Raw genomic sequence first — 27613 nt, forward strand, 5'->3', positions numbered from 1 at the left:
TCAGATTTTTGAGAAAATAAACCTAGGGTTCTTCAACCTTGCATCAGCCGCCCCTCTCCTTCGATTTTTCCAGGAACTTTTCTTTAATTTCGTTGAAAGAAATTAGTGCCACGTTCGTCCCAGATCGTCTCTCGCTTCCTTCCCGTGTCGGAGTCGTCGTTTCGGTAACGTTATTTATCACAAGGCACGTATATACTATTTTTCCTCCGTCGATCATGTCATAGTATGTGTTGCGTTGTTTTATGCGTAAAAATCCATGTATGATGTGCAAGGTTTCAGAAACATGTTGGATCGATTTTGAAACGTTTTTAGATCTAAAATTTCGAAATTTACTGTTCTTTTGAAAACTGCGATTTTTCGATCGTGATTTTGAGAAAACTTTCAACATGAAAATTGTAGAACTTTTTGATACCTTCGATTTGAGATAAAATTCAAAATATTTAGATAAAAATTGAGTGAGTTATGATGATTTTCGTGGGACTGCTCAAACTGCGTTTTCTGAAAAATTATGTTATTGATGTGTTCTTGAGATTTTTTTGTTGCAGGCTTTGTTGGGCATCGCGTTTAGGTATATCGAGAATGATGTTGGGATGTATGTTGGTATTTCGTTTCGTGTCTTTAGTGAAAGAGGATCGATTAAGGTGCCCGAATGCGCAACGGAACTTTCAAAAATTATTTTTCAAGGCAAAAAATCGAGCACCTCATTGACTAGTGTGTAGCAAATACAAAAACACGAAATGTCATACATAGGGTGTTTTAGAAAATTTTACCTATCAATCACAAATGATTGATTATGGCTCAAACTTAGTTTTAAATAACTAAGCTCTTGAATGGCAAGACAATCTTCAAGCTCTCCTTCCTTCAAAATTAGGCCCACCACTTGCAAGCTAGAACCCCTCTTATTTTGCACTAGAAAAATAAAAGGATTTTTCAAAGAGAAGTGTAGGATTTCCTCAACAACAATTGAAGGGAAAAATGAGGAGAATATTGTGCAATATTTCGGCCAAGGTGGAGTAGAGGAGAGAAGGGGAGAACTTTCTTGGTCCTTGAAAAAGTTAAAAAATTGCATGGCATGCTCATGCACCTTTATCACTTTTTCAAGGATCAAGAAAGTTCTCCCCTTCTCTCCACTACTCCACCTTGGCCGAAATATTGCACAATATTCTCCTCATTTTTCTCTTCAATTGTTGTTGAGGAAATCCTACACTTCTCTTTGAAAAATACTCTTATTTTTCTAGTGCAAAATAAGAGGGGTTCTAGCTTATAAGTGGTGGGCCTAATTTTGAAGCAAGGAGAGTTTGAAGATTGTCTTGCCATTCAAGAGCTTAGTTATTTAAAACTAAGTTGGAGCCATCATCAATCCTTTGTGATTGATAGGTAAAATTTTCTAAAACACCCTATGTATGACATTTGGTATTTTTGTATTTGCTACACACTAGTACATGAGGTGCTCGATTTTTTGCCTTGAAAAACAATTTTTGAAACTTCCGTTGCGCATTCGGGCACCTTAATCGATCCTCTTTCAAGTGGTATCAGAGTTAAGGATACTATTTTGTGAAGCATATACATAATATTATATTGAGGACGATTTCTAACCGCATGATATGATTTTTTGCAACAAAAATCGAGGCCGTCGTGGGTTTTTTTTGGGCAGCAAGTTGCTGCCCATTTCGGGCAGCCCGGCCCCCCTTGTTTTTAAAATAATTTTTTTTAAGTTGGCCGGAATCCAGCGACGGAGCTCCGGCGACGGCGATGACGACTAGGATTTCCAAAAGTGTTTTTGAATATTAAAGTGTCATGGGCCTTGAAGTTGTTGGGCCATTAGATGGCTAACATAATTTGTGAAATTTAAATGGGCCAAAATGTTTTTGATGAAAAATAATTTTTTGGGCCCTTAAGTTTAAATCCACAAAAGTTGTACATATTATCTCATGAAATAAATAATTGAAGTTGAACTTTAATTATTTATAGTAAATTGTGATTTACAAGAAATTCGGTTGTAAATAAATTAATTAGAAAGTAGACAAAGGAGTTTGTATACTTGTTAATTTAGTTTATAATCGTGGCGGTTAGTGATTGGATCAAGATATATAATATTGGATCAATTAATTATTGTGATAATTAATTGATGGTGTATGATATGTGATATTATGCATGAAGGATGATCAAAAGCCCAAACCCAATTTTCTAGGTGTATGCTAGGATATTTTGTGTTGAATGATTGTAATAATTATCAAATTTAAAGTGGGCTTGGTTTATGGCCCGTTCCCACCCCCATGAGATGTATCCCTATTTGCCATGGATATTTATTTGTAAATATTAGTATAGTGGAAGATCAAAATTGGAAGATGGTGGTTTTGATGATTATGAAAATCGAAGACATGTAAATATTGAAGGCTAATGTAATAGTTGTATTTGCATCCCATGCATTTCCCGAGGATTAGACCTAGGCCCGTGTTTAGCTCACACGGGACATTAGTTTTGGGGCAATTGATCATCCTTGTTTTGTTTACTGTTTATAATATATGCATGATATGTTATAAATAATGAGTATGTGAGTTATTATTATGATAATAACAAAGTTGCATGAATCCGGCAAACATACAATCAAACATGGCGAGCTTTTAAATAAAATTAATGATGAGACCTTTCAAAATTAAAAACCCTCATTTTGAATAAGATTCAAAATTAATATCAAGCCCGAAAAGGGGAATTATAAAGTTTTTTATAATTTCCATGTCTTTCATCGACAATGGGTGCATGATGAACGCTACCCGTGTTCGGCGCTCGGCTCATATTATTGGGGGGCACCGGACACCAGAAAGCTGTGACATCCATTGACATGGTGATGTGAACTACGTGGAAATCCCATGATTTCGGCTCATATTATTGAGGGAACTCATGGCGACCGTCAATTAAAGTTCAACATCGATGGATAAGGCTTGACACGTAAAGATGAACGACGTCATATTATTGGGTCCTAATCAAACGTGAGAAAAATATTTACGTAGAGGGTTGCATAGTGATGCAATTGGAAACTACCTTTTAGAAATTGTGATTGGCTGATATTATTCGGGATCATAATTTGCTAATTGGACCTTGCGTACCTACTGAGGAAAGGAGTTTCCCGTTTTCACTTGAGAGTAGTGAAATATGTCAAAACAGTGGGAGCGAAAATTTATAAAGTAAAAGTCCATACTTTATATCTTACTAAATATTTTAAAATATTCATTAACATTTATCTGTTTTACTTTTCAGTACAATTTTTGACAATGTCTTCGATTCGCAATCCGCTATCTGCAATACTCGACAAACACGTATTAACTGGACCTAATTACCTCAACTGGCTAAGAAACTTAAAAATCGTTTTGAATTCGGAAAGGATAGCATATACACTGACTGAGTCGCTCCCTGTTGAGGCTCCGACTGACTACACTTTTGAGAAATTGCAGACTTACAAGGAATGGTGTGACCATGACTTGAAAGCCAGGTGTTATATGCAGGCTTCTATGAATGATGAGCTGCAGAAGCGTTTTGAGGATGCAAAGAATGCTGCTGACATTCATTTGCATCTCAAGGAGCTCTTTGGTGAGCAAACTCGACCTCTTAGGCATGCTATCGTCAATGAGCTGATCACTTTACGCATGCGAGATGGGGCCTCGGTCCATGAGCATGGCCTAAAGATGATTGAGCTTGTGGATAAGCTTGGATCTTACATTTCCATCGGAGCTGACCACCGACGTGTTGCTCTTATCACTGCCTAGCTCATTTGATCCTTTTGTGGTGAATTTCAACATGAATAAACTGGAGCCTACCCTTGAGGAGTTGGTGAATATGTTTGTTACGTTTGAAGCCACCATCAAGAAAGAGAAGTCGGTTCTTTATGTGGGCTCTTCATCTGGCACGAAGACTGGTCCACATGGGAAGAGAAAGAAGCGTTCTTTCCAACGTCCCAAGAAGAACGTGCCCTTGAAGAGGCAATCTCCGAGTCCCGTTGTGGCAGCTACACCAGTGAAGGCTGACAAGACTGCTGATATTTGTCATCACTGCAAGAAGCCTGGACATTGGAGGCGTAACTGCAGGGAATATCTTGCCCATAAGAGTTTTGGAAACGGTATGTTCTATATTGAAGTAAACATTTCAATTAACTCTATTTCTTGGGTATTGGATACCGGCTGTGGCTCACATCTCTGTAATGATTTGCAGGTGATGGGAAGAAGTAGAAGGCTTAGAGAAGGTGAGACCTTCTTGAGGATAGGCAATGGAGCAAGAGTTGCTACCAAGGCTGTAGGAGATGTTTACTTATTGTTGAACAATGATTTTAAGTTGATTTTGAGAGATGTTTTGTTTGTACCAGATTTGGTGAAAAACATTATTTCTATTTCTATGCTTGATAAAGATGGATTTTCTTGTTTATTTAGCAAAGGTGTTTGCAACATTTACAAGAATGAATGTTTAATTGGTACTGGAGAAATTGAAAACGATCTCTACACCTTAAAATTGAAAGATATTTCACTAAACAATGTGCAAGCAATAACAACAACAAACAAGAGAAAACAAGATACTCTAAATTCAGCACAATTGTGGCATGCTCGATTAGGACATATTTCCCTAAGAAGGATGAACAAGTTAGTGGGAGTAGGCATGTTTGATATGTCTGATATTAATGCTCTCACAACTTGTGAATCCTGTCTAAAAGGAAAGATGACCAAAATTCCCTTTCAAGGCCATGTGGAGCGAGCCAAAGGGTTATTGGATTTGATCCATACCGATGTGTGCGGTCCGCTTAGCATCACCACTAAGCATGGACATGCCTACTTCATCACCTTTACCGATGACTTTTCGAGGTATGGGTATGTGTATTTGATGAAATACAAGTATGAAGCCTTTGAAAGGTTCAAAGAATTCAGAAGTGAAGTAGAGAAACTGTTGGGACGAAGCATCAAGACACTTCGATCGGATCGAGGAGGTGAGTACATGAGTGCCGAGTTCCAAGAGTATCTTAGGGAGAATGAGATTCTCTCGCAATGGATTCCGCCTGCTACACCACAGTTGAATGGTGTTTTGGAGCGTCGTAACCTGACTTTGATGGACGTGGTTCGGTCTATGATGGGGTTCACGGAGTTGCCGCCATCCTTTTGGGGATATGCGCTTGAGACAGCGGCACTGTTGTTGAACAATGTCCATTCAAAGGCAGTTGATAAGACACCATATGAGATATGGATGGGTAAGCCTCCCAAATATTCTTATCTTAGAATATGGGGGTGCCCTGCTTATGTGAAGCATGTAGTGGGAGATAAATTGGATAGTCAATCCATTTTATGTTACTTTGTGGGATATCCAAGGAATTCTGTTGGATATTATTTCTATTATCCCCAAGAAACAAAGGTGTTTGTTTCTAGGAATGCAACCTTTTTGGAAAAGGAATTTCTATTGGATAGAAAAGGGGAGATGATAGAACTCGAAGAGGTTCGAGAGACACCCACAATTATAGAACCCACACCCGTAGAGCCAAGAGAGGAAATACAAGCTCCTAGAAGATATGAGAGAGTCTCGAGACCACCTATGAGGTATGGTCTGCTTCTTGAAGAGGGCCATGATGAGCCTAACCATGGATGTGATCCAAGGATCTTCAAGGAAGCGTTATCTGATTCCGATTCATCCAAGTGGCTTGAAGCAATGGAATCTGAGATGAATTCCATGCATTCGAACCAAGTGTGGAATCTCGTGGATCCACCTGTGGGAATTGTTCCCATAGGATGTAAATGGATTTACAAGAGGAAACTTGGGGCGGATGGGAAGGTATTGACCTTCAAGACGCGATTGGTAGCAAAAGGATATACTCAAAGACAAGGAGTTGACTTTGAGGAAACCTTTTCTCCAGTTGCAAAGTTCAAGTCTATAAGGATATTGCTAGCAATAGCTGCATGGTATGACTATGAGATATGACAGATGGATGTCAAGACAGCCTTTCTTAATGGGGATATTAAGGAAGAGAATTACATGTCTCAACCTGAAGGGTTTACATATGTCGGAAGTGAGCATATGGTATGCAAACTTCAGAGATCTATTTATGTTCTAAAGCAGACATCTAGGATTTGGAACCTTAGATTCGATAGTACAATCAAAGAGTTTGGTTTTACTAAGAATCCTGAGGAACCCTGTGTGTATAAGAAGGTCAGTGGGAGTGCTATGACATTCCTGGTGCTTTATGTTGATGACATTCTACTCATTGGGAATGATGTAGGAATGTTGCAATCAACTAAAATATGGTTAGCGAGTAAGTTCTCAATGTAGGACTTGGGTGAAGCATCTTTTGTATTGGGAATACAGATCTATAGAGATAGATCAAGAAGATTGCTTGGTCTCACCCAGTCCACATACATTGATACCATCGTGAAGAGGTTCTCGATGGATGAGTCCAAGAGAGGACATCTACCAATGTGTCATGGCATGTCCCTATCCAAGTATATGTCTCCCAAGACTGATGCAGAGATAGCGGCGATGACACGCATTCCATATGCATCTGCGATTGGTAGCATCATGTATGGGATGATATCTACACGTCTTGACGTGGCTTTCGCACTAAGTGTAGTGAGTAGATATCAATCGAACCCTGGTCTTCCACATTGGAAAGCTGTGAAAGACATCCTCAAGTATTTGAGAAGGACCAATAAATTGTTCTTGGTCTATGGGGGTGGAGAACTGAAATTGGAAGGCTATACCGACTCTAGCTTCCAAAGCGATATCGATGATTCTAAGTTAACCTTTGGGTTCATATTCATGCTCAATGGTGCTGCTGTCTCTTGGAAGAGTTCCAAGCAAGACAGTACAACGGATTCCACCACTAAGGCATAATACATTGCTGCATCAGCTGCAGCAAAGGAGGCTGTTTGGATAAGGAATTTCGTCCAAGAGTTGGGCGTCATTCCTAATGGAGTTGCTCCTGTCCCGGTGTTTTGTGACAACACGGGAGCCATTGCTCAAGCAAAGGACCCAAGGTCTCATCAGAAGTCCAAACATGTATTGAGAAAGTACCACATCCTCCGAGAGATTGTGGAAAGAGGAGAAGTCTCGATTGACAAAGTCGGCTTCGCAGATAATGTTGCTGATCCAGTAATTAAGCCTTTACCTGAACCATTATTTGCAAAACATCGCGAATCGATGGGTTTGAAGCATATGGGTAGTTGGCTCTCGTGCAATTGGGAGATTGTTAGAGTAGGTGCCCGTCGAGCCAAGTGTTGGCCAAGTGTTCACAATGAAACTCTATGTATAAACAATCTTTATTTTAATAATATTTTAAATTATTGTTTTGGCACTTCTTTATCTGTATACCCATGTTAGTTGCATAGATAAAGTCCTTAGAATATACAGTATTACAAATATGAGTTTCATGATACTCATCATATGAGCATCTCATATTCTTTAGTAATGAAAAAAGTTCCTCCAACCCTTCACCTCCCTAGCATACTTTTTAAGTGGGCTTGTAACATTTACAAAGCCCATGTACTTTATTTAAATGTCTCAAACACATTTGAGTCCATTTAAAACTTTACTTGATTTTACTCAAGCCCACTAGTTTAATAATTATTTCTAATTGGGCTCTATTAGGCCCAATGTTGTTTAATTAATCCAACACTTGAATTAATTTAATTATTTGGACTCTACTAGGCCCACTAGTGTTTATATAATTCAACACTTGAATTAATTTAATTTAGTCCATAATAATGTTTATGAAAATCACAATTTTCAAATACATTATTTGTTTGGCCAACTTTTAATATAGGAACACTTCCTCAAATTAAAAGTTACATTCTCCTTATAGAAGTCATACTTCTATTTTTATTTACGCTTATGAACTCCTTTATAAGCCGTTCAACACATTGAACTATTTTTTCTTCTCAACGGCATCTAGAAAGCTAACACTTGTGTGGCCCTCAATGGTTCATTGATACAACTAGCCGTGGGTTCAGATCTCCATGTGATTCGGACTAAACATGTCCTTATACGAGCATACCCCAATTACTCCATTCTTAATTATCAATTCCTTGATAACAAGAACGTTAGAACTCAACTCTAATTGTGAGGCCCGGGGCCGAAGAGGGCGGGGGGTGATCGCCGGGGCCATCAGTTGCACGGACAATGAGCGGCTCCTGGCAGGCTTCTAGATGGAGGGAACATGAATGAACCGACCCACACGGGAATGAGAGGGATTCCGAGACTGTTCAATGTAATGGACTGTACTGTTGAAGAGGGCTTAAAAGATTTGATTTGTACTACTCATATCACGAAGGTGCATCTTCTTTTCGGTAGCTCATCACATAAGAACTCCAAAGTTAAACGTGCTTGATTTGGGGCAATTTTGGGATGGGTGACTACCTGGGAAGTTTCCCAGGGTGCATGTGAGTGAGGACATAAGCACGTTGGAAAGACTTGTCTTGATACAGTGAGGACAGTCGTCGAATCTGGGGCGTTATAGTTGGTATCAGAGCCGACCTCTCTTAGTACGGTGTGGTTCGGGGGCGAACCAAGCGGAAGCTGGTGGGCATGTGAGGCCCGGGGCCGAAGAGGGCGGGGGGTGATCGCCGGTGCCATTAGTTGCACGGGCAATGGGCGGCTCCTGGCAGGCTTCTAGGTGGAGGGAACATGAATGAACCGACCCACACGGGAATGAGAGGGATTCCGAGACTGTTCAATGTAATGGACTGTACAGTTGAAGAGGGCTTAAAAGATTTGATTTGTACTACTCATATCACGAAGGTGCATCTTCTTTTCGGTAGCTCATCACATAAGAATTCCAAAGTTAAGCGTGCTTGACTTGGGGCAATTTTGGGATGGGTGACCTCCTGGGAAATTTCCCAGGGTGCGTGTGAGTGAGGACATAAGCACGCTGGAAAGACCAGTCTTGATACAGTGAGGACAGTCATCGAATCTGGGGCGTTACACTAATAGTACCCAACCAATCATATTAAACGCCTAGCAGCATCGCTTACATGATTCCCTAGGTATCAAATGATAGTGCCTGCAAGAACCATTCAATTATGGTTAGCGTACAGTACGGTCCCTTCAACTCATATATCCCGACCAATTCGACAACCATTGGTATATCGAGAGTTGTCAATGAATCGATACTATGAGTCATGTCGTAGTTGCATCGATGTTGTAATCTATGAAACCCCTTTCATAATTACCACCATACTCTGATCAGAGATTTCATACTACATATATATGTGATCACAGAGGATATCCATACCCGAAGGTAAGCGGTGAATCCCCGACTACAATGCATCGACTCCTATATGTTTCGACAAAACACCCAACCTTTCCACCTGATGACCCCATGAGAGTCGGTAAACAAGTCAAAGTGCAATGCTAGCATATAGAGTCTCAATGTTGTACCGGGTCATAAGGACTAATGGTGTACAACCATAAACTAGGACGTTTCCACTCGATAAGTGAGAACCATTTGGAAAGTCATTTATGGAGGGTTGTTCAGTGCACTCTACTAGGAGCAGCTATCTGCATGCTCGGACATCACAATGTCCCCTACCAATGAAACATGGTACTCACATCGTAGATACTAGTCTCGAACTCGAGCGGCCTATATCCTTCTTAGCGGCGGCTGAATCGATTAGGAACTGTTTACAATATACAATATTACAAATATGAGTTTCATGATACTCATCATATGAGCATCTCATATCCTTTCTACTATTTGTATATTCAAGGACTTTATCTATGCAACTAGCATGGGTATACAGATAAAGAAGTGCCAAAACAATAATTTCAAATATTATTAAAATAAAGATTGTTTATACATAGAGTTTCATTGTGAACACTCGGCCAACACTTGGCTCGACGGGCACCTACTCTAACATTTAGGCACTTGGTTTAGTTAGAAATCGTAGGAATTGATTTTGGTGTCAAATTTCGTGTTCATGAGTTGTATTGCGTTGTAAGTTGGACGTCGTTGTTTTGGAGTGTTTGTTTGAGTTTGAATGAGTGTTCTAGCACTCTAGGACAGGTCTCGAGGTGTCGATTTATGGTTGGGATGATAGATTTAGGAGAAATAAGCCTTGAATACATGATTTTCTGTTGGTTTACTTTCACCGAGCCTACACGGACCCTTCGACGGACCCTGGCACGGCGTCCGTGCCCTTGTTTCTTCCGAAGTGTCTTATTACAGAGTCTACATGGACCCTTACACGGACCTAGGCACGGGGTCCGTGTCCTCACTTCTTTTTGAGTATGCTTTTACAGTACCTACACGGACCCGGACCCGGAGGGGTGCACGGGGTCCGTGTACTCCAGTCTTTGAGAAATATTTTAGGGATCGAATTGGGACTTTATGTCATGGTCCAGTACGACAATTAAACGAGGTTAAGCCCCGAGTAATCTAGAATGTCATAAGATATTTACTTGATTCAGTGGTGAGTACGAATACCTACGTCTAAGTTATGCAATTTAAGCGTTGAATTCATGTTAGTAGGTGCAGCAGTGGCCCCAAGCGAGATCCAACGAATCCCTCAACGCAAAGTAAGTATGTTTGACGTGCAAAGAAAATATTTCAAGTTTTTGATGTATTCTAAATGTCTTGTGACCAATTATGTATGGGATTGGAAAGCGGTAAAGCATGACCAGGGACCAATCCACCCTATTAAAGCATGAACGGGTTTAGATCAGGATTGGAAAGCGTTAAAGCATGAACGGGGACCAATCTACCCCTTAAAGCATGAAAGGGGATCTCATGTATGTGGCAGTAGATTTTTTCCTGTCAGCCCAGTACTGTGGTTTAGTCTGATCAGGCGATTTATGTTATGGGTCACTTGCTTTGAAACATGCCTCTACGCAAAATGATGAAGTTTATGTATATTCATGTATGTACAAGTATGCAAGCATGCTTAAGAAAAATTTCACATTATAGCACGTCTATGTATGTATGTAAGTTCAAGCTTTTATACGCACTTTCATGTTCAAATATATATGTAATATTTTGAAGTCGACTGTGGTTTTATTACGTATTACTTGCTACTTCCAGTTTAAATGTGTTGAGTCTTTAGACTCATTAGACTTGATCGATGCAGGTGAGGATGATTTCGAGGAGACGAGGGGTGGGGATCAAGGAGCAGGCTTGGACTGAGCAGGTGGCTAGACACGAGGACCGCCCAAGTTTTTAGTTTTTATGAAAATGTTCAAAAACTCTGATTTCGCGCTACTGGATATGAGATTCTAAACAACTACTTTTGTTAAACTTTATTTTAGATCTTTTGTTGCAACTATTTTTGGGACGTACAGTTTGTTTTATCGAATTTTGAAGGTTTGCCTTTTATTTAAGAAAATTTTAAATTTTTCCGCAAATATCAAGTAGTAAAAAGTACGGTACGTGACATCTGCGTTTTCCATGTATGAATCGTCAGGTTTAATTACATATGCAGCGAGGATTCAAATATGTCAGATCTAATAAAGATGCAAATGTGCCAGAGAAAAGTTCATATTCTGAGATCGGAACTCGGCTAGATTTTGAAACATTTTAGTTTAATCTACCAACCAAAATGTAAATTTGTCTGTAAAGATTATAATAAAACAATATTTGAGAGGCCTTAAGAAAATTATTTAGTGACTCTGTTGACAATATGCGAGAGATAATATCATAAGACTGTGAAGCTCGTAATAAATACATTATCACCTGCAATATCAAAACAAACAAATGAATTTGATATGATTACTAATATAAAACAACATAACAAATCATAGACGATAAACTTATTTATTTTTAAAAACAAACCAGATGAAGATGAGGGCGAGTAGATTTCATCCATTGAATTGAGTATGACATTTCTACAAATAACTTGTCTGCAACCAGCATCCTTCAGGCTTTGAGAAAAAAACACAAAGTCAAAATCAACAAAAAAATATTAAAATTAAACCAACAAACAGAAATTCATAAATAATCTGTTTTTCCATTAGACACTAACAAAGCACTTTTTTAAAATTGATTCAATAAATATTGAAATTGTGATATCCATACCAAAAATGTTTATTTGGGAGAAGTGATAAGATAGAGGATGAGAAATAGATAAACATGGATAGAGATAAAAGCATGGATAGAAAAAAGTTTTAAAGATAAATTTAATTTATTAGCATCCCCCAAATTCTAACATTGAAACATATAACATGTATTTAATGATTATTGTAAATACTTGTACATAATGTATTTTGAAAAAATTTACAATAAAGAGAGTTGACTTACTTACACTTTATCATTCTCTATTAGGTAGCAATACCTCTTTGAAAACCACGTTTCTTGTGAATACACCAAATTGACGCTCTAAATCCCCGTCTTTTACCAAAAATTTTGTAGAATTTTGTGAGACTCCTCTCGAAAGTGCCACATATAGCTGACCGTGGCTGAACACATGATTACGCAAAAATAAGCCAATATTTGGGTTTGTTTGACCTTGTGATTTGTTTATTGTCAAAGCAAAACTAAGCCTTATGGGAAACTGTCGACGTGTTAACTCAAATGGTAATCAAGAATTATCTTCACTTTTCAAGGGCATTCTATGTATAAAGAATCTGGTACCCTTGTGAGGACCTGAGCATCTATAAAATTTCTACCAAGAATGCGACATATTAATCTTGTTCCATTGCATAGACCAAGTTCAAGCGCAACATTTCTCAAGAGCATGACAGGACTTCCTACTTTCAATATGATTTTATGTGGTGGCAAACCACTTGGACTAAGGGAATTCAAAAATTCTTCTTGAAAAAGGTTGTGATTGTCGTCTTCTACACTATCCCAAGAGGTATACTCTTTTTCCTCTCCAGGAAACTTGAGAATGAGCATTTGATTAATATTGTCCACATCAACATTTTTTGGTGTGATGATTGCTCTATCAACCATATAGTTTACATCATTAACATGATTGATCATATTAGGAAAAACAGAATCAATCATCATATGAATTGATTGTTCACCTTCCCATGGTATGATAATTGAATCTGGTAATTTTATGAAATCACGAGTTATAGTATGTTGCAATCCATCACCTACGCGCAAGAGAAATTGCAAAAACTCAATATGTTGAGCAGATCTCATATTTTGTTGAAGGTGTATTATCTTTACGCAATTCCAGAAGGTTGACCTTGAAATACTTGCAGCAATTTGTTCAGCCTTTGACCCTCGTTTAACAACCGGTAACACTTGTCGAAAATCGCCACCGAAAACCATTGTCTTTCTTCCAAATGCTATTTGATTTTCCATAATATCTTGGAAACTCTTACTGACAGATTCAAAAGCATAGCGATTTGCCATTGGAACCTCGTCCCATACTATAGCTGATGCACGCCTTATTAGATCTGCAAGTTCTGTCTGCTTTTTTATTTTGCCAAGTGTTGATGCGGTTGGTCTTAGTGGAATTTGAAAACGTGAATGTGCAGTTCTTCCACTTGGCAACAATGTCGCAGCTATTCCAGATGTTGCTACCGCAATTATTATTTTACCCATTTTTCTTAAATGTGCCAACATTGAGCGGTATAAAAAAGTCTTACCAGTAGGACCATCAATGAAGAAAAGTTTTGATTGGTTATGCATAATAATTTTTATGATGGTGTCAAACGCAATCCTCTGTTGAGCATTCAAACATTCAATTGATCTCAAATCATCATCAGAAATATGATAACAAAGCTCATCCTGAATTATTCTTGGTAGTGGTGCGTCTTCTAAAAACTCAGCACTTATTGATGGCAAATCAAAATCATCAAGTTTCATTTTGTACTGATGCAACAACCTTCGTATCTCAAGCAATAACTTATTGATGATTAAGTTACTTGATGAAATTTCTCTGCCATAATCTTCACACATGCTAGGGTGGAACTCATCCCAGAGTTCTCGAACTATTGTTGGTTGACAGAACACCAGTATGGATACAAACAACCTTCTCAATGAAGATGGCATTCTAACAGATCGTGCTTCTTGCAGACATTGTATTACATAATCATCCTATTTGAGAAGTCCTCTCATTTGAGCAGACTCCTTAAATGTTGAATATGTTACCCCATTCATAGTCATCAGATCTTCGAAAGATGTCGGGCCTTTGACAAGATTTAAAAGGATACAGAGATAAAACCTCTCACCTTCAGATGGCGACACAACATATACTCTTCCAACCACTTTATTGTTGCTTCTTCGACGAATCCATTTTCTTCCAGATTTTATCCATGTGTAATATTGTGGAAATTCTCGATATAAATACTTTCCAGTCAAGTCAGGATCACAATTTATTTTGAAACATTCTGTAAGCATAGTATTCGAGTTGTCATCATCTGCAAGTAGATCACTTACGCATTGTTGGGGGTCAAAATAAATCAAATGTTGGTTTGGTCTATGTAGTTGTAACCTAATGACCGAAGGATACATCCTATTGAACTCAAATGAGAAAATTCGCCACAATGCTTCAGGCGCACAAATCCATCTTCTATCCACGTACTGTTGGATTTCATCACAATTTTGTTCATTTCGCAACTCTAGTGCGACCCGATCAGGACCTTTATGGATGTACTTGTATATGTACATGACACACTTAATCCCTCCACATACTTCAACGTTAATATGACAATCATATTTTAATAAAAGCCATGGATTGTACGGGACAACCCAACCATTATCAATGAAAACATCGTCATTGTTGGGAATTGATACTTGTCCACCATCACGTCTTCGATACAAAGGGTATGAATCATTTCCTCGAGATGTGTATTCCACAAATGGCTTTGGGAAGTTCTTCTTGCATTTACCATTTTCCATGCATGGACAATTAGGATTCATCGATCCACAGGGCCCATGTATCATATGGTGGACAACTGCTTTGTGTAGGTTTGGTTCTTCTATTTGTAAAGGTATTTCAGCACGCACAATTGAGTCAAAGTGGTAGGGAGTACACAACTTGTCATTATTTTCAAATATGACCAACATATGAACATGAGGAAGCCCTCTTTTCTGATACTCAATGACGTACGAATAAGAGAGAACCTTACCTAAAACCCCTCTATCCACAATGTCTTTCTTAAATTCCTCGAATTTTGACCGAAATATTCTTGTAATCAAATCTGGACGGTCTTCAGGCGATTGCCCAGGAAGTAGTTGATTTTTATCTCATTCCAATTCGAATTGCAAGTCATTGTAAGCATTATATCTGGTTTTCCATATGTTTGTACCAAAGTCATGACATCTTGATACCGTTGGTACATATCACGTGGGCTACCACCGAAAGATGATGGCAAAACGATTCTGGTACAATATTTCCTGCATAATGTGTATGATAGATATGTATAAGATGTGAGTTGTAACATATAGTGTGGAAAATAATATTGAAATCATTAAGTTATCGTACAATATTCAAATCAGTAAGTTATCGTACCTGCATTATTTTCACCTCCATGTAAAAAATCTTGCAATCCTTGGTAAAGTTCTGAACATATATCACGTTGATTTGAACGTATCCATCGTAGTCTTTGTGTTTCAATCTTTACGTAATTGTCAACCACATATTGTTGAAGTAGACGACCTCCTCTAAGAATCAAAGATGGTGAATTTTCTCGTATCTGGCTAAGAACATAATTTACACTATATGAGAATTTATGTAAATATAAGTTTGAATTTTTTTTAATAAAAAAGATAAAGCATAAAGTTCAATGTTTTTTTCACTAACCTGTAGCATATACGCATAGTAATTTAAGAATGTTAATTGGGTACCACTGATATTTCGGTTATTTAAGTCCCAACCATATGGCAAAACGAGAGGATATTGTAAAGGATCACAATAGCCAACTACATCTTGAATGCTGATAAGATTTCCACTGATTCCTTGTATAGTAATATCTCGACTGCTCAAAGTTTCTTGACACTCGTTGTCAACAATGACGGCTGCAACTTGAGATGTTGTTGGTAAACTATATTGATGTTCATTAGGTTGTTGCTGCCTGATGATGAGCCTACAGTTATGTAGCGTACCGTACTTTTACCGTTCAAAATTTGCGGAAAAATTTAAAATTTTCTTAAACATAACATAACCTTCAAAGTTTGCCATAAAATATCTCAACCAAGTCCCCCATAAGACATGGTTGCTCAAAATAACTTCAATAAAATTTGCTCACAAAATGTTTGCTCAAAGTGTTTCCCTCAAAACATGAAATCAGAGTAAATTAACATTTGCATAAAAACATAAACATTGCGGTCCTCGGGTTAGCCTCCCGCTCAGTCCAAGCCTGCCCCTTGGTCGCCACCTCCTGTCTCCTCATCAACATACTCACCTGCATCGATCAAGTCTAGTGAGTCTAAAGACTCAACACGTATAAACTAAAAATAGCGAGTACTACATAATAAAACCGCATGCAACTTAAAAAATAGAACATACATACTTGAACTTGAATTTAACATGCTTGAAACTTGAACATCGTGAGCTTAACTTAGACGTGCCATCGACATGAGCTTTTCTTAAACATTCTCGTAACATAAACTTGAGCGTATAAAGCATAATTTTGCGTAGAGGCATGTTTCAAAGTAAGTGACCCATAACATAATAAGGCCTGATCAGACACACCACAATACTGGGCCGACATGGACGTATCCACTGTCGCATACATAAGATCCCCGTTCATAAGTTTAACGGGTGGATTGGTCCCTATTCATAAGTTTAACGCTTTCCAATCCCGATCTGAACCCGTTCATAAGTTTAACGGGGCGGAGTGGTCCTCGGCCACGTTCACCGACTTCCAAACCCATTCATACATTTGGTCACAAAGCAATTAGCATACCTCAAAACTTTAAAATGTTTTCTTTTGCACGTCATCATACTTACTTGGCGTTGAGGGATTCGTTGGAATTCGACTGGGGCCGTTGTTGCAACATACTAACATGAAATTGCATACTTAACTTGCATAACTTAGACGTAGAAATCCTACTTACTCTCAAGCTCAACCATTCCTTAGGACATTCTACAATTTCCCATGACACGGCCTTGATAACCCTTGCACTAAACCAAGACATCAAACCCCAAAGCAACCATCATATTTTTTTCAAAAACGTGAGTACACGGACCCCGGCCCCGGATCCGTGTATAGGTCCGTGTAGGGTCGGTGACCTGTGTGCGAAGGAAAGGTGAAGGCACGGACCCCGTGCCTGCCTCCGTGCAGGGGTCCGTGTCGACTCGCTAAAGCCATACTCTGAAAAAAAAGGGGACATAGACCCCGTGTCAAGGTCCGTCAAAGGGTCCGTGTACCTACGCAAGTTCGACACCAAAAAGAAAATAAAGGCACGGACCCCGTGTCAGGGTCCGTGTGCAGGTCCGTGTGTCCTCGATTTTTCTGCACCTGCGAGAAAACTTATGCAATGTCTATTCACCCAATTTGACACTTAAAGGATGTGATTCAACACCTTAAGACTCTTCTTAGGACACCATAACATTGCACCAAAACTCGTACAAACGCCTCAAAACACGACGTCCACTCTACTACCCAATGCAACACAAAATACGACAATTGACATCAAATCGATTTCCTACGACTTCCCACTAGTTCAAGTGCCTAACGACATGAAACGTAACCTCAAAAATACTCCAAACATCATTACCAATATATCTATACGCAGCAACAATCACCCGTCGATCTCCGACGAAGCCTGCAACACAAAAACTTCAAGAACACATCAATATCATAAAATTTCTGAAAACGCAGTTTGAGCAGTCCCACGAAAAACGCCATAACTCACTCAATTTTTGTCCAAAATTTCGAATTATATATCAAATTGAAGGTATCGAAAAGCTCTACGTTTTTTGCGTTGAAAGTTTTCTCAAAATCTCGACCGAAAATTCGTAGTTTTAAGAAGAACAGTAAAAACGTGATTTAGATCTAAAAATTTTCCTTCAAAGTCGATCCAATCAATTAATCGCTCAAACTACGAACATTATACACATGATTTTACGCATAAAAACAACGCAACACATAATATGACATGATCGACGTAGCAAAAGAGAGATTATTCGTGCCTTTTGATGATAAACTTTACCGAAATAGCGATACCGACGTGGGAATGGAGAGAGGCTTGATCCGGGACGAACGGGGCACTAAAATCCTCAAAAAAAACACACGAAAAGTTGCTGGAAATCGAAGAGGGAAGGGGCGGCTGCTCTAGATAGAATAACCCTAGGTTTTGCTCTCAAAATATGGAATGAAATGTGTATGTGAGTGTTGTGTGAAAAAAACGTGTAAATGTGTGTGTTAGTGGTGTGTGCGTGAGTTAATAGAATAAATTAGGGAATTGATTTGATTAATTAGGAATTAATAATGCTAATTAAAATGCTAATCAAAATGCTAACAAAAATGCTAATTAAAATGTTAATTTCTCACTACAAAGCAATGTCCCCTAATTTAAAATAACACACATTAAATGCTAATTTTAAAAGTTTCAAACTCTTAAATCACTAACAACTTAATAAATTAGTTAAAATACCCCAACCTCAACTTAAAATAAAATATCACATTTAAAATCGCCAAAATCATCACCGGTCTCTTTTTTCCTCGATCCCGCCTCGAGTAATCGCCTGAAACATGAAACTCAAGGAAAACGTTTTAACGTGCATCATATAATAATTTAAAATAATGCAAATTCATAGATCATGAATTAAAACACAAATTAATGGAATAAACATGCATTAAAACCATTTAATAAAATACATGAGGAATTTAATAACTTGCACGCACGTGGTTCATGTGGAACTCAAATTTTCGGGACGTCACAATCTATCCCCCTTAATTTGAATTTCGTCCCCGAAATTCGCTTATCCTCGATAATCCAAAAGTTAGATTCTTAATTCTAGTATCCCAACGATCCACGCTACCGCTGCGCTACTCTGAATAAAATTAAGTCTTATGTTGTCCTTACGTCTCTTCAACCCAAATTAAATTGCCTACTAACAACCTCGTTTGCGAATCACAACTTAAAACGACTTATGGTAACTTAGTTTACTTTACTACGACCTCGAATTCTGACTTTTCTCGTCGTTCCCAATATTAAAAATGGAGGTTCAAACTTATCGTATCTTACCTTCTTTATACTATACCTGTAATGTCAACGACCTATTACATTAGCATTTATGCAGTTCAACTTAAGAACTCTTAGCACCAAAGGTTACTGATCAACTTCTATCCTCGGCAATACACTTAAAAGTTAAACCTTATCTTAACCCCATAATAATAATGGCCTACAATCCTTGAATCGGATCTTTCCTCACGACACCAAACTTACGTAACTTAGTTATTTACATGTACGTCCAAAATATAAAATTGTTGCCAACCTTTAATTTCGAGTAACAAAATCCATAAAACTCAATATACACAATGTTGATCTTCTACTTAAATAATAAAACCTTTCTAGCATCAATCACATGCTTAAAATATTTTCTTCACGATTACAGTATAGTTGAGGCCTAAGACACTTGGACCTTCCTCATTGGAACGAATGTTCCACTTAGGCGTATCCTCAATACTCAATTAATTCTAGTGTATAAAACTTAATAAGTTTCCTTTGTTAATGATGGACTAACTCTAATATATCAACTCCACTTATAACCCATAGAATTCTAGAATCCCCATATCAAGCTTTTAGATTTCTTACTCAATAAAAATCTTAATATTCATTCATTGATAACTTATGTTGAACACCACTAATTCCCTTTTGTTTTTATTTCACCAAAAAATTCCGTATGAACAAATAACCCATAAATTTGACATTCAACTTTACACAACCCAAATAGTTTTGGATAACATAATTCCAACACACATATTCACTTATTCCCAAGTTTCTTAATAACTTACAAAAATTTCTCAAGACAAGAAGATGTCTACCTCAATTCTTACATGCGCATATCGATTAACCTAACCATCAAACATACCCAACTTTCTAGAAAAATTAACTTCTAGCAAAGGTATAGTCCTAACTGTTAAGATCAGGATTGAAACTTACGACACATCAAAATTAATTTCCCAAAAGTTTGCTAATTCAATGTCTAGTCATATAACTTAGCTAACTGATCAACTTTACCTTAAATCGTCATTACTTTGAATTCTTAATTTGCCACATCATTAATTCACATACGTTTAACTTTTCAGGCATAAGGTTGATCCATCCAACAATGTCCCTGATTACCATTCTTTATAACCTTATAACCCAAATGTTTCGAGGTTCTAAATATCTCTTCGAGCCTATATCATCGAAAATTTCGATCTTTTAAACCGTTCGATCTCACTTACTGATAACCTAGTCTCCAAATTTCTTAAAAATTACAACATTAATACTTAATTTCCTCGAAAATTATCGAATTTTTCCTCAATCTCGAAAATTCCACAATTACTCATAAGTCCTCGGCGTTCTCAATTTCATTTTATAGGTTTCCCGTATCATAAGGTTCAATAGCCTTAAGTTTAATAAACCCAAAAATTAATTTCCATAACCCGTCTTACATTTCTATAAATACTTAAAATTCCAAGTGTTCCTCAAAAGTTCGTATTTAATCCTCAAAAATTTCGGACTTTGCAATTTGGCCCTTAAAGTTCTCAAAATTTATATTTTTGGCCCTACAACTCTTCGAAATTTGCATTGTTGTTCCCAAAAAATTTTCGATTTAACCCCATTAACCTTAAAATTCTCGAACTCAAAATTAAATCCCAAAATTTGGTAAATTCGAAAATAATCCCTTAGAATTTTGTTTTGCACTTAGGTCCTTAAAATTCGCAATTCATGCAATTCAATCCTTAAATCTAACTAGATAGAGCATGCATCCTAAATAAATTTTACTTCTTTATACTTCCAAAGATCGTAGTAGTCTTTGAATCATTAATCCTTACATGAAATCCTCAAAAATTAACTAAACTAGCAACCCCGAACCATCTATATTTTCTTAGAAATCTACATGCCACAAAAGCATTCACAATTGTCAAGTTTAACTTATGACCCACAAGTAGAACATCGATATTACTAACCAAAAATCAATATGCTCAAATCATTAATAACAATTCGTATCCAATAGTCGAATTCTCAAGCATGTCCAATACCACAAAACCAGCATGCATGAAAGTCATATAATTTTACATTCATGTCGTAACATGCAATAAAACTTTATAGATCCATTCTCAAATCATAACGACAGGCAAACCTGTACTCTAAAACATATGTCATGTAAACATACATGTAATAGAAATAAAACATGCACATGCTGAAATCATGACTTGATGCTTACTACTTAAAAGACTTTAAAACTTACGGACTTGAGGTGTGACTTCGTGAGCTTCTCGCAACTGGCAGTAGGCATAACCCTTTACAAGAACACCGCTCTGATACCAACTGTAGCATACCGTACTTTTACCGTTCAAAATTTGCTGAAAAATTTAAAATTTTCTTAAACATAACATAACCTTCAAAGTTTGCCATAAAATATCTCAACCAAGTCCCCCATAAGACATGGTTGCTCAAAATAACTTCAATAAAATTTGCTCACAAAATGTTTGCTCAAAGTGTTTCCCTCAAAACATGAAATCAGAGTAAATTAACATTGGCATAAAAACATAAACATTGCAGTCCTCGGGTTAGCCTCCCGCTCAGTCCAAGCCTGCCCCTTGGTCACCACCTCCTGTCTCCTCATCAACATACTCACCTGCATCGATCAAGTCTAGTGAGTCTAAAGACTCAACACGTATAAACTGGAAATAGCGAGTACTACATAATAAAACCGCATGCAACTTTAAAAATAGAACATACATACTTGAACTTGAATTTAACATGCTTGAAACTTGAACATCGTGAGCTTAACTTAGACGTGCCATCGACATGAGCTTTTCTTAAACATTCTCGTAACATAAACTTGGCGTATAAAGCATAATTTTGCGTAGAGGCATGTTTCAAAGTAAGTGACCCATAACATAATAAGGCCTGATCAGACACACAACAATACTGGGCTGACAGGGACGTATCCACTGTCGCATACATAAGATCCCCGTTCATAATTTTAACGGGTGGATTGGTCCCTGTTCATAAGTTTAACGCTTTCCAATCCCGATCTGAACCCGTTCATAAGTTTAACGGGGCGGAGAGGTTCTCGGCTACGTTCACCAACTTCCAAACCCATTCATACATTTGGTCACAAAGCAATTAGCATACCTCAAAACTTTAAAATGTTTTCTTTTGCACGTCATCATACTTACTTGACGTTGAGGGATTCGTTGGACTTCGATTGGGGCCGTTGTTGCAACATACTAACATGAAATTGCGTACTTAACTTGCATAACTTAGACGTAGAAATCCTACTTACTCTCAAGCTCAATCATTCCTTAGGACATTCTACAATTTCCCATGACACGGCCTTGATAACCCTTGCAATAAACCAAGACATCAAACCCCAAAGCAACCATCATATTTTTCTCAAAAACGTGAGTACACGGACCCCGGCCCCGGATCCGTGTATAGGTCCGTGTAGGGTCGGTGACCTGTGTGCGAAGGAAAGGTGAAGGCACGGACCCCGTGCCTGCCTCCGTGTAGGGGTCCGTGTCGACTCGCTAAAGCCATACTCTGAAAAAAAGGGGACACGGACCCCGTGTCAAGGTCCGTCAAAGGGTCCGTGTACCTACGCAAGTTCGACACCAAAAAGAAAATAAAGGCACGGACCCCGTGTCAGGGTCCGTGTGCAGGTCCGTGTGTCCTCGATTTTTCTGCACCTGCAAGAAAACTTATGCAATATCTATTCACCCAATTTGACACTTAAAGGATGTGATTCAACACCTTAAGACTAACTCAGTTCAAAACCTGTTCTGATCAATACTCAAATCAAAACATAATCGGATCAATGCCAATCGACATATGATACCACAATACCATCTAAATCAATACCGAACCTGATCAATATCAATCAACTGATGTTTCGACGGCATAATAATACAATCTCGATAACCCCGTCAATTTCAACATCACAGATATAATACCAGAACTCATAATTAATATCGGTAGAAATCAGAATCTCAACGATGATATAAATCTGATATCGATTCTCAATCAAATCAACTCCAAAATTCATAACAATTAATAAACAGTTTGTTCTTCATTCTGACTTCAAATATACGATGTCTACTGTATCAGAAACACCATATATGATTCCTATTCAATTCTGACAACATCATAATTTCATATCATGTCTAAACGTAACAAAACTTACGTCTAGTTGTAGCTGTTGTCGCTAGGAACTCGGTACTGTACTCGGATTCAAAAAACAGACGGACGGATTTCTCGCAACTCAAAATCTAATATCAAAATCTTGAAAATTCTCTGAAGTTTAGATTTTTCTTTCTTCTTTTCTGAGAATTAACGTTTGTTATATATATATATATATAACATATATTTCATGCCAAAGAAACGTGGCGACTCCTCAATCTGCATGTCTCGCGCATATGCGCGACTCCAAATGGCGCATATGCGCGTGACCTACTGGTCTCAATGCTCAGCTTCGCAACTACTGGCACATATGCGCGCCTCAATCCGGCGCATATGCGCCAAAGCTTCTGTTTCAAAACGTTGGCTATTGGACTGCTCGCGCATATGCGCGCCTTCCACCGCGCATGTGCGTCGAACTCTCTGGAGTTCTCCCTTGGCTTCTCGCATGGCTCGCGCATATGCGCCCACACTTTTCGCGCATATGCGCGAGACCTTCTGGTAACGCACAACCAGCACTTCACAATTCAAAATCCAATTCCAACGTGTCCCATCTATATCACATCAATTAATCAATAAATCATTTCAGATTAATCTCAGATTTCAGTAATTAAAATCTCGGGCCTTACACCGGGCACGGGATCCGTGTACTTCATATTTTGGGAAAAAAATTAGACTTCACATCAGGTTTTGTATTGGGGTTCAAGATAATGGTTAGTACGATGATTAAAAGAGGTCAAGTCCCGAGGGAAATAGAATGTCATAAGCTACTTATTCACTTCGGTGCTGAGCTTGAGTACCTAAGTATAAGTTATGCAAGTTAAGTATTTCAAACTCATGTTAGTTTGTGCAGCAGCGGCCCCAAGAGAGATCCAACAAATCCCTCAACGCCAAGTAAGTATGTCGACGTGCAAAAGAAAATATTTCAAGTTTTTGAGGTATGCTAAATGTCTTGTGACCAATTATGTATGGGATTGGAAAGCGGTATAGCATGACCAGGGACCAATCCACCCCTTTAAAGCATGAACGGGTTTAGATCAGGATTGGAAAGAGTTAAAGCATGAACGGGGACCAATCCACCCGTTAAAGCATGAACGGGGATCTCATGTATGTGGCAGTGGATCTTCCCTGTCAGCCCAATACTGTGGTTTAGTCTGATCAGACGCATTTATGTATGGGTCACTTGCTCTGAAACATGCCTCTACGCAAAATGATGAAGTTTATGTATGTTCATGTATGTACAAGTATGCAAGCATGTTTAAGAAAAGTTTCACGTTATGACACGTCTATGTATGTATGTAACTTCAAGCTCTTGTACGCATGTTAAAGTTCCGGTATGTATGATCTATTTTAAAGTCGCATGTGATTTTATTACGTATTTTTCGTTACTCCCAGTGTATACGTGTTGAGTCTTTAGACTCACTAGACTTGATCGATGCAGGTGAGGATGCATTTGAGGAGACGGGAGGTGGGGACCAAGGAGCTGGCTTGGACTGAGCAGGAGGCTAGACCCGAGGACCGCCCAGTTTTTAAGAGTTTATGAACTGTCCAAAATACTCTGATTTTATGTTATCGATTATGAGTTTTAAACAAGTACTTTTATTAAACTTCATTTGGGATCTTTTGTTGCAACAATATTTGGGGATGAACAGTTTATTGTATCGAATTTTGAAGGTTCGCCTTTTATTTAAGAAATTTTTTAATTTTTCCACAAATTTTAAGTAGTAAAAAGTATGGTAAGTTACAACATTAAACCCCTTGATAGTTCTCGGCAATCCCACAACAAAGTCCGTAGTAATATTTTCCAGTTTCCACTCAGGAATAGGAAGTGGCTTAAACTTTCCCGCTGGCCTCTGATGCTCTGCTTTAACTTGTTGACATGTCAAAGTTTCAGACACAAAACACAGGATGTCTCGTTTCATGCCCGACCACCAACATAACAATTGAAGATCTTTGTCCATCTTCGTGCTTCCACGATGTATGGAATATGGTGTGTCATGAGCTTCCTTCATAATAAGCTCCCTCAAAGAGTCGTTACTAGGAACCCATAAACGATCTCGATAATGAACTATACCATACACTTTAGAATACAGTTTCTGGCCCTTGGCTTCATCTCTCACTCTCCACTTTTGCAATTGCTCATCAGTAAACTGTCCCTCACAAAATCTATCTCTCAAAGTAGACTGTACTGACTAGGTGGCAAGATTATGGGCCTCGCCCCAAGCATATACTGTAAGCTCAAATCGATGTTTCTCGGACTGCAGTGGTCTTTGAATTGATAATTGAGTAATAACTGCTGCCTTTCGACTCAATGCGTCTGCTACAACATTAGCTTTTCCCAGATGGTAGCTAATGTCACAGTCGTAGTTTTTACCAACTCTAGCCATCTTCGATGTCTCATATACAACTCTTTTTGGGTGAAGAAGTATTTCAAACCTTTATGGTTGGTGTAAATCTTGCACTTCTCACCATATAAGTAATGTCTCCAAATCTTCAAGGCAAAAACTACCGCTGCAAGCTCAATATCATGAGTGGGGTAGTTTTTCTCGTGAACTTTCAAATGTGTCGACGCATAGGCTATAACTCGGTCATTTTAAATCAGAACTGCACCCAAAACCAGTTTCGAAGCGTCGGTATATAGAACATACTCTCCTTGCCCCCGATGGCATTGATAACACTGGCGCTGAAATCAGAGCTTTCTTCAACTTGTCAAAACTATCTTGGCACTCGGATCCCCATACAAACTTGGTATTCTTCTTTGTCAAGGCGGTCGTGGGTATTACAATAGATGAGAATTCTTGAATAAACTTTCGATAATAGCTAGCTAGTCCAAAGAAACTACGAATCTCGGTTACGCCCTTCGGTACTGGCCACTCTCTCACTGCCTCTACTTTCGGATCAACTTCGACTCCATAACTAGAAATGATATGGCCTAAGAATTCCACTCTATCAAGCCAAAACTCACACTTGCTGAACTACGCAAATAACTTCATATCTTCCAGTACTTGTAGTGCTGTCCACAAATGCCGACTATGATCCTCTTTATTCTTCGAATAGATCAAAATATCATCAATGAAGACTATGACGAATTGATCCAGAGACGGCTGAAATATGCGATTCGTGAGATCCATGAAGATCGCTGGCGCATTGGTCAACCCAAATGGCATGACCAAAAACTCGTAGTGCCCATATCTAGTCCTAAATGTTGTCTTATGAACATCAGACTCTTTTACTTTCAACTGATGGTAACCAGAACGAAGATCAATCTTCGAGAATATCGATACTCCTTGCAATTGATCAAATAAGTCTTCAATTATTGGTAGAGGATACTTATTTTTGATAGTGACTCTATCCAGCTCTCGACAATCTATACAGAGTCGCATACTACCATCCTTCTTCTTCACAAACAATACCGGTGCGCCCCACGGAGAATAAGTAGGGCGAATAAAACCCTTGTCTAGAAATTCTTCTATTTGATCTTTTAATTCTTTCATTTCAGCGGGTCCTAGACGATAAGGTGCTTTAGAAATGGTTACAGTGCCCGACATCGACTTAATGGAAAATTCCACCTCACGGTCAGGTGGAAATCCATAAACGTCCTCAGGAAAGACAATAGGAAAGTCTTTGAAGATCTCAACTGCTGGAACTTTTCAGGTTCGCATTCTTAATTTTGATGTTAACAAAACATGTTATTTTGTGTTACTAATGATTCACCTTAAGTGTGCAGAAGCTAGTATCAGTTTTTAGGAATCTAAATTCCAAACTGAAGACTCAACTGTTTGCACAAAAAAAATCAGGCGAACTGATATGTCAATTGAGAAGTTCAGCTGATCGTCCAGTTGATAAGTGGTTCAGCAGGAGAACCTCAGAAGCCTGGCCAGCCAAAGAAGTGTTCAACTGATGAAGAAGCCCAGCTGATCAGTTCAACTGAACGAGAGTGAAATCAGTCCAAGTGACGAGTCAAATGATTTCACCAGCCAAACTGAAGATCAGTTCACCTGACTAGTTTGGAGCATCAGTTTAGAATCTTTCAGTTGTAGATGAATACAAACTCATTCAGTGGATTCCAGCTATACACAAAGGTACAAAGTATTTGTCCAGTAAAAAGACAATAATGGACGTTGCATCAGATCATTAAAGACAAACGTTTCAGAAGGACAGTCGAAAAGTTGAGACACAGATTCCAAGAAACGAATTCAAGATGCAACAAATACAATAAATGCGTCTCACTGTACGATCAGTTTTGCGCCTATATAAAAAAGAGATCAGTGAAGATGATTAAAAGAAGAAACCAACTCAACCCTAGAAAAAAAAGGGCACGCTAAATGCTTATCATCTTTCAAGAAGCAAATCAGCCTAGAG

At 38.3% G+C, this 27613-nt stretch overlaps 1 protein-coding gene and 2 long non-coding RNA genes across 3 annotated transcripts in view; all 3 read right to left on the reverse strand.

Annotated features, from left to right (window-relative positions):
* Positions 1-12550: 12550 nt before the first annotated feature.
* Positions 12551-13957, reverse strand: LOC142507939 (uncharacterized). Its single transcript, XM_075619520.1, has one exon. It carries the CDS (start codon positions 13955-13957, stop codon positions 12551-12553), a length of 1407 nt encoding a protein of 468 aa, XP_075475635.1.
* A 1223-nt stretch (positions 13958-15180) lies between these two features.
* Positions 15181-15790, reverse strand: LOC142518707 (uncharacterized). Its single transcript, XR_012813625.1, has 3 exons — positions 15711-15790; positions 15420-15603; positions 15181-15304 (listed from the first exon to the last, which is right to left on the reverse strand). It is a non-coding gene; the product is annotated as an uncharacterized LOC142518707 (long non-coding RNA).
* Positions 15791-20385: 4595 nt separating this feature from the next.
* The window catches only part of LOC142518712 (uncharacterized), a 47326-nt gene continuing 40098 nt past the window's right edge, over positions 20386-27613 (reverse strand). The window contains exon 2 of the long non-coding RNA XR_012813627.1: positions 20386-20637. This is a non-coding gene — a long non-coding RNA (uncharacterized LOC142518712). The remainder of the gene's footprint in view (positions 20638-27613) is intronic.

The sequence above is a fragment of the Primulina tabacum genome, chromosome 1, assembly GCF_025594145.1.
Source record: "Primulina tabacum isolate GXHZ01 chromosome 1, ASM2559414v2, whole genome shotgun sequence".
In the NCBI taxonomy this organism is placed as follows: Eukaryota; Viridiplantae; Streptophyta; class Magnoliopsida; order Lamiales; family Gesneriaceae; genus Primulina; species Primulina tabacum.

What these genes read in the sequence shown, in the direction of transcription:
- LOC142507939 (XM_075619520.1), bottom strand. Translation starts at nt 13,957, where the DNA reads ATGCCATCTTCATTGAGAAGGTTGTTTGTATCCATACTGGTGTTCTGT.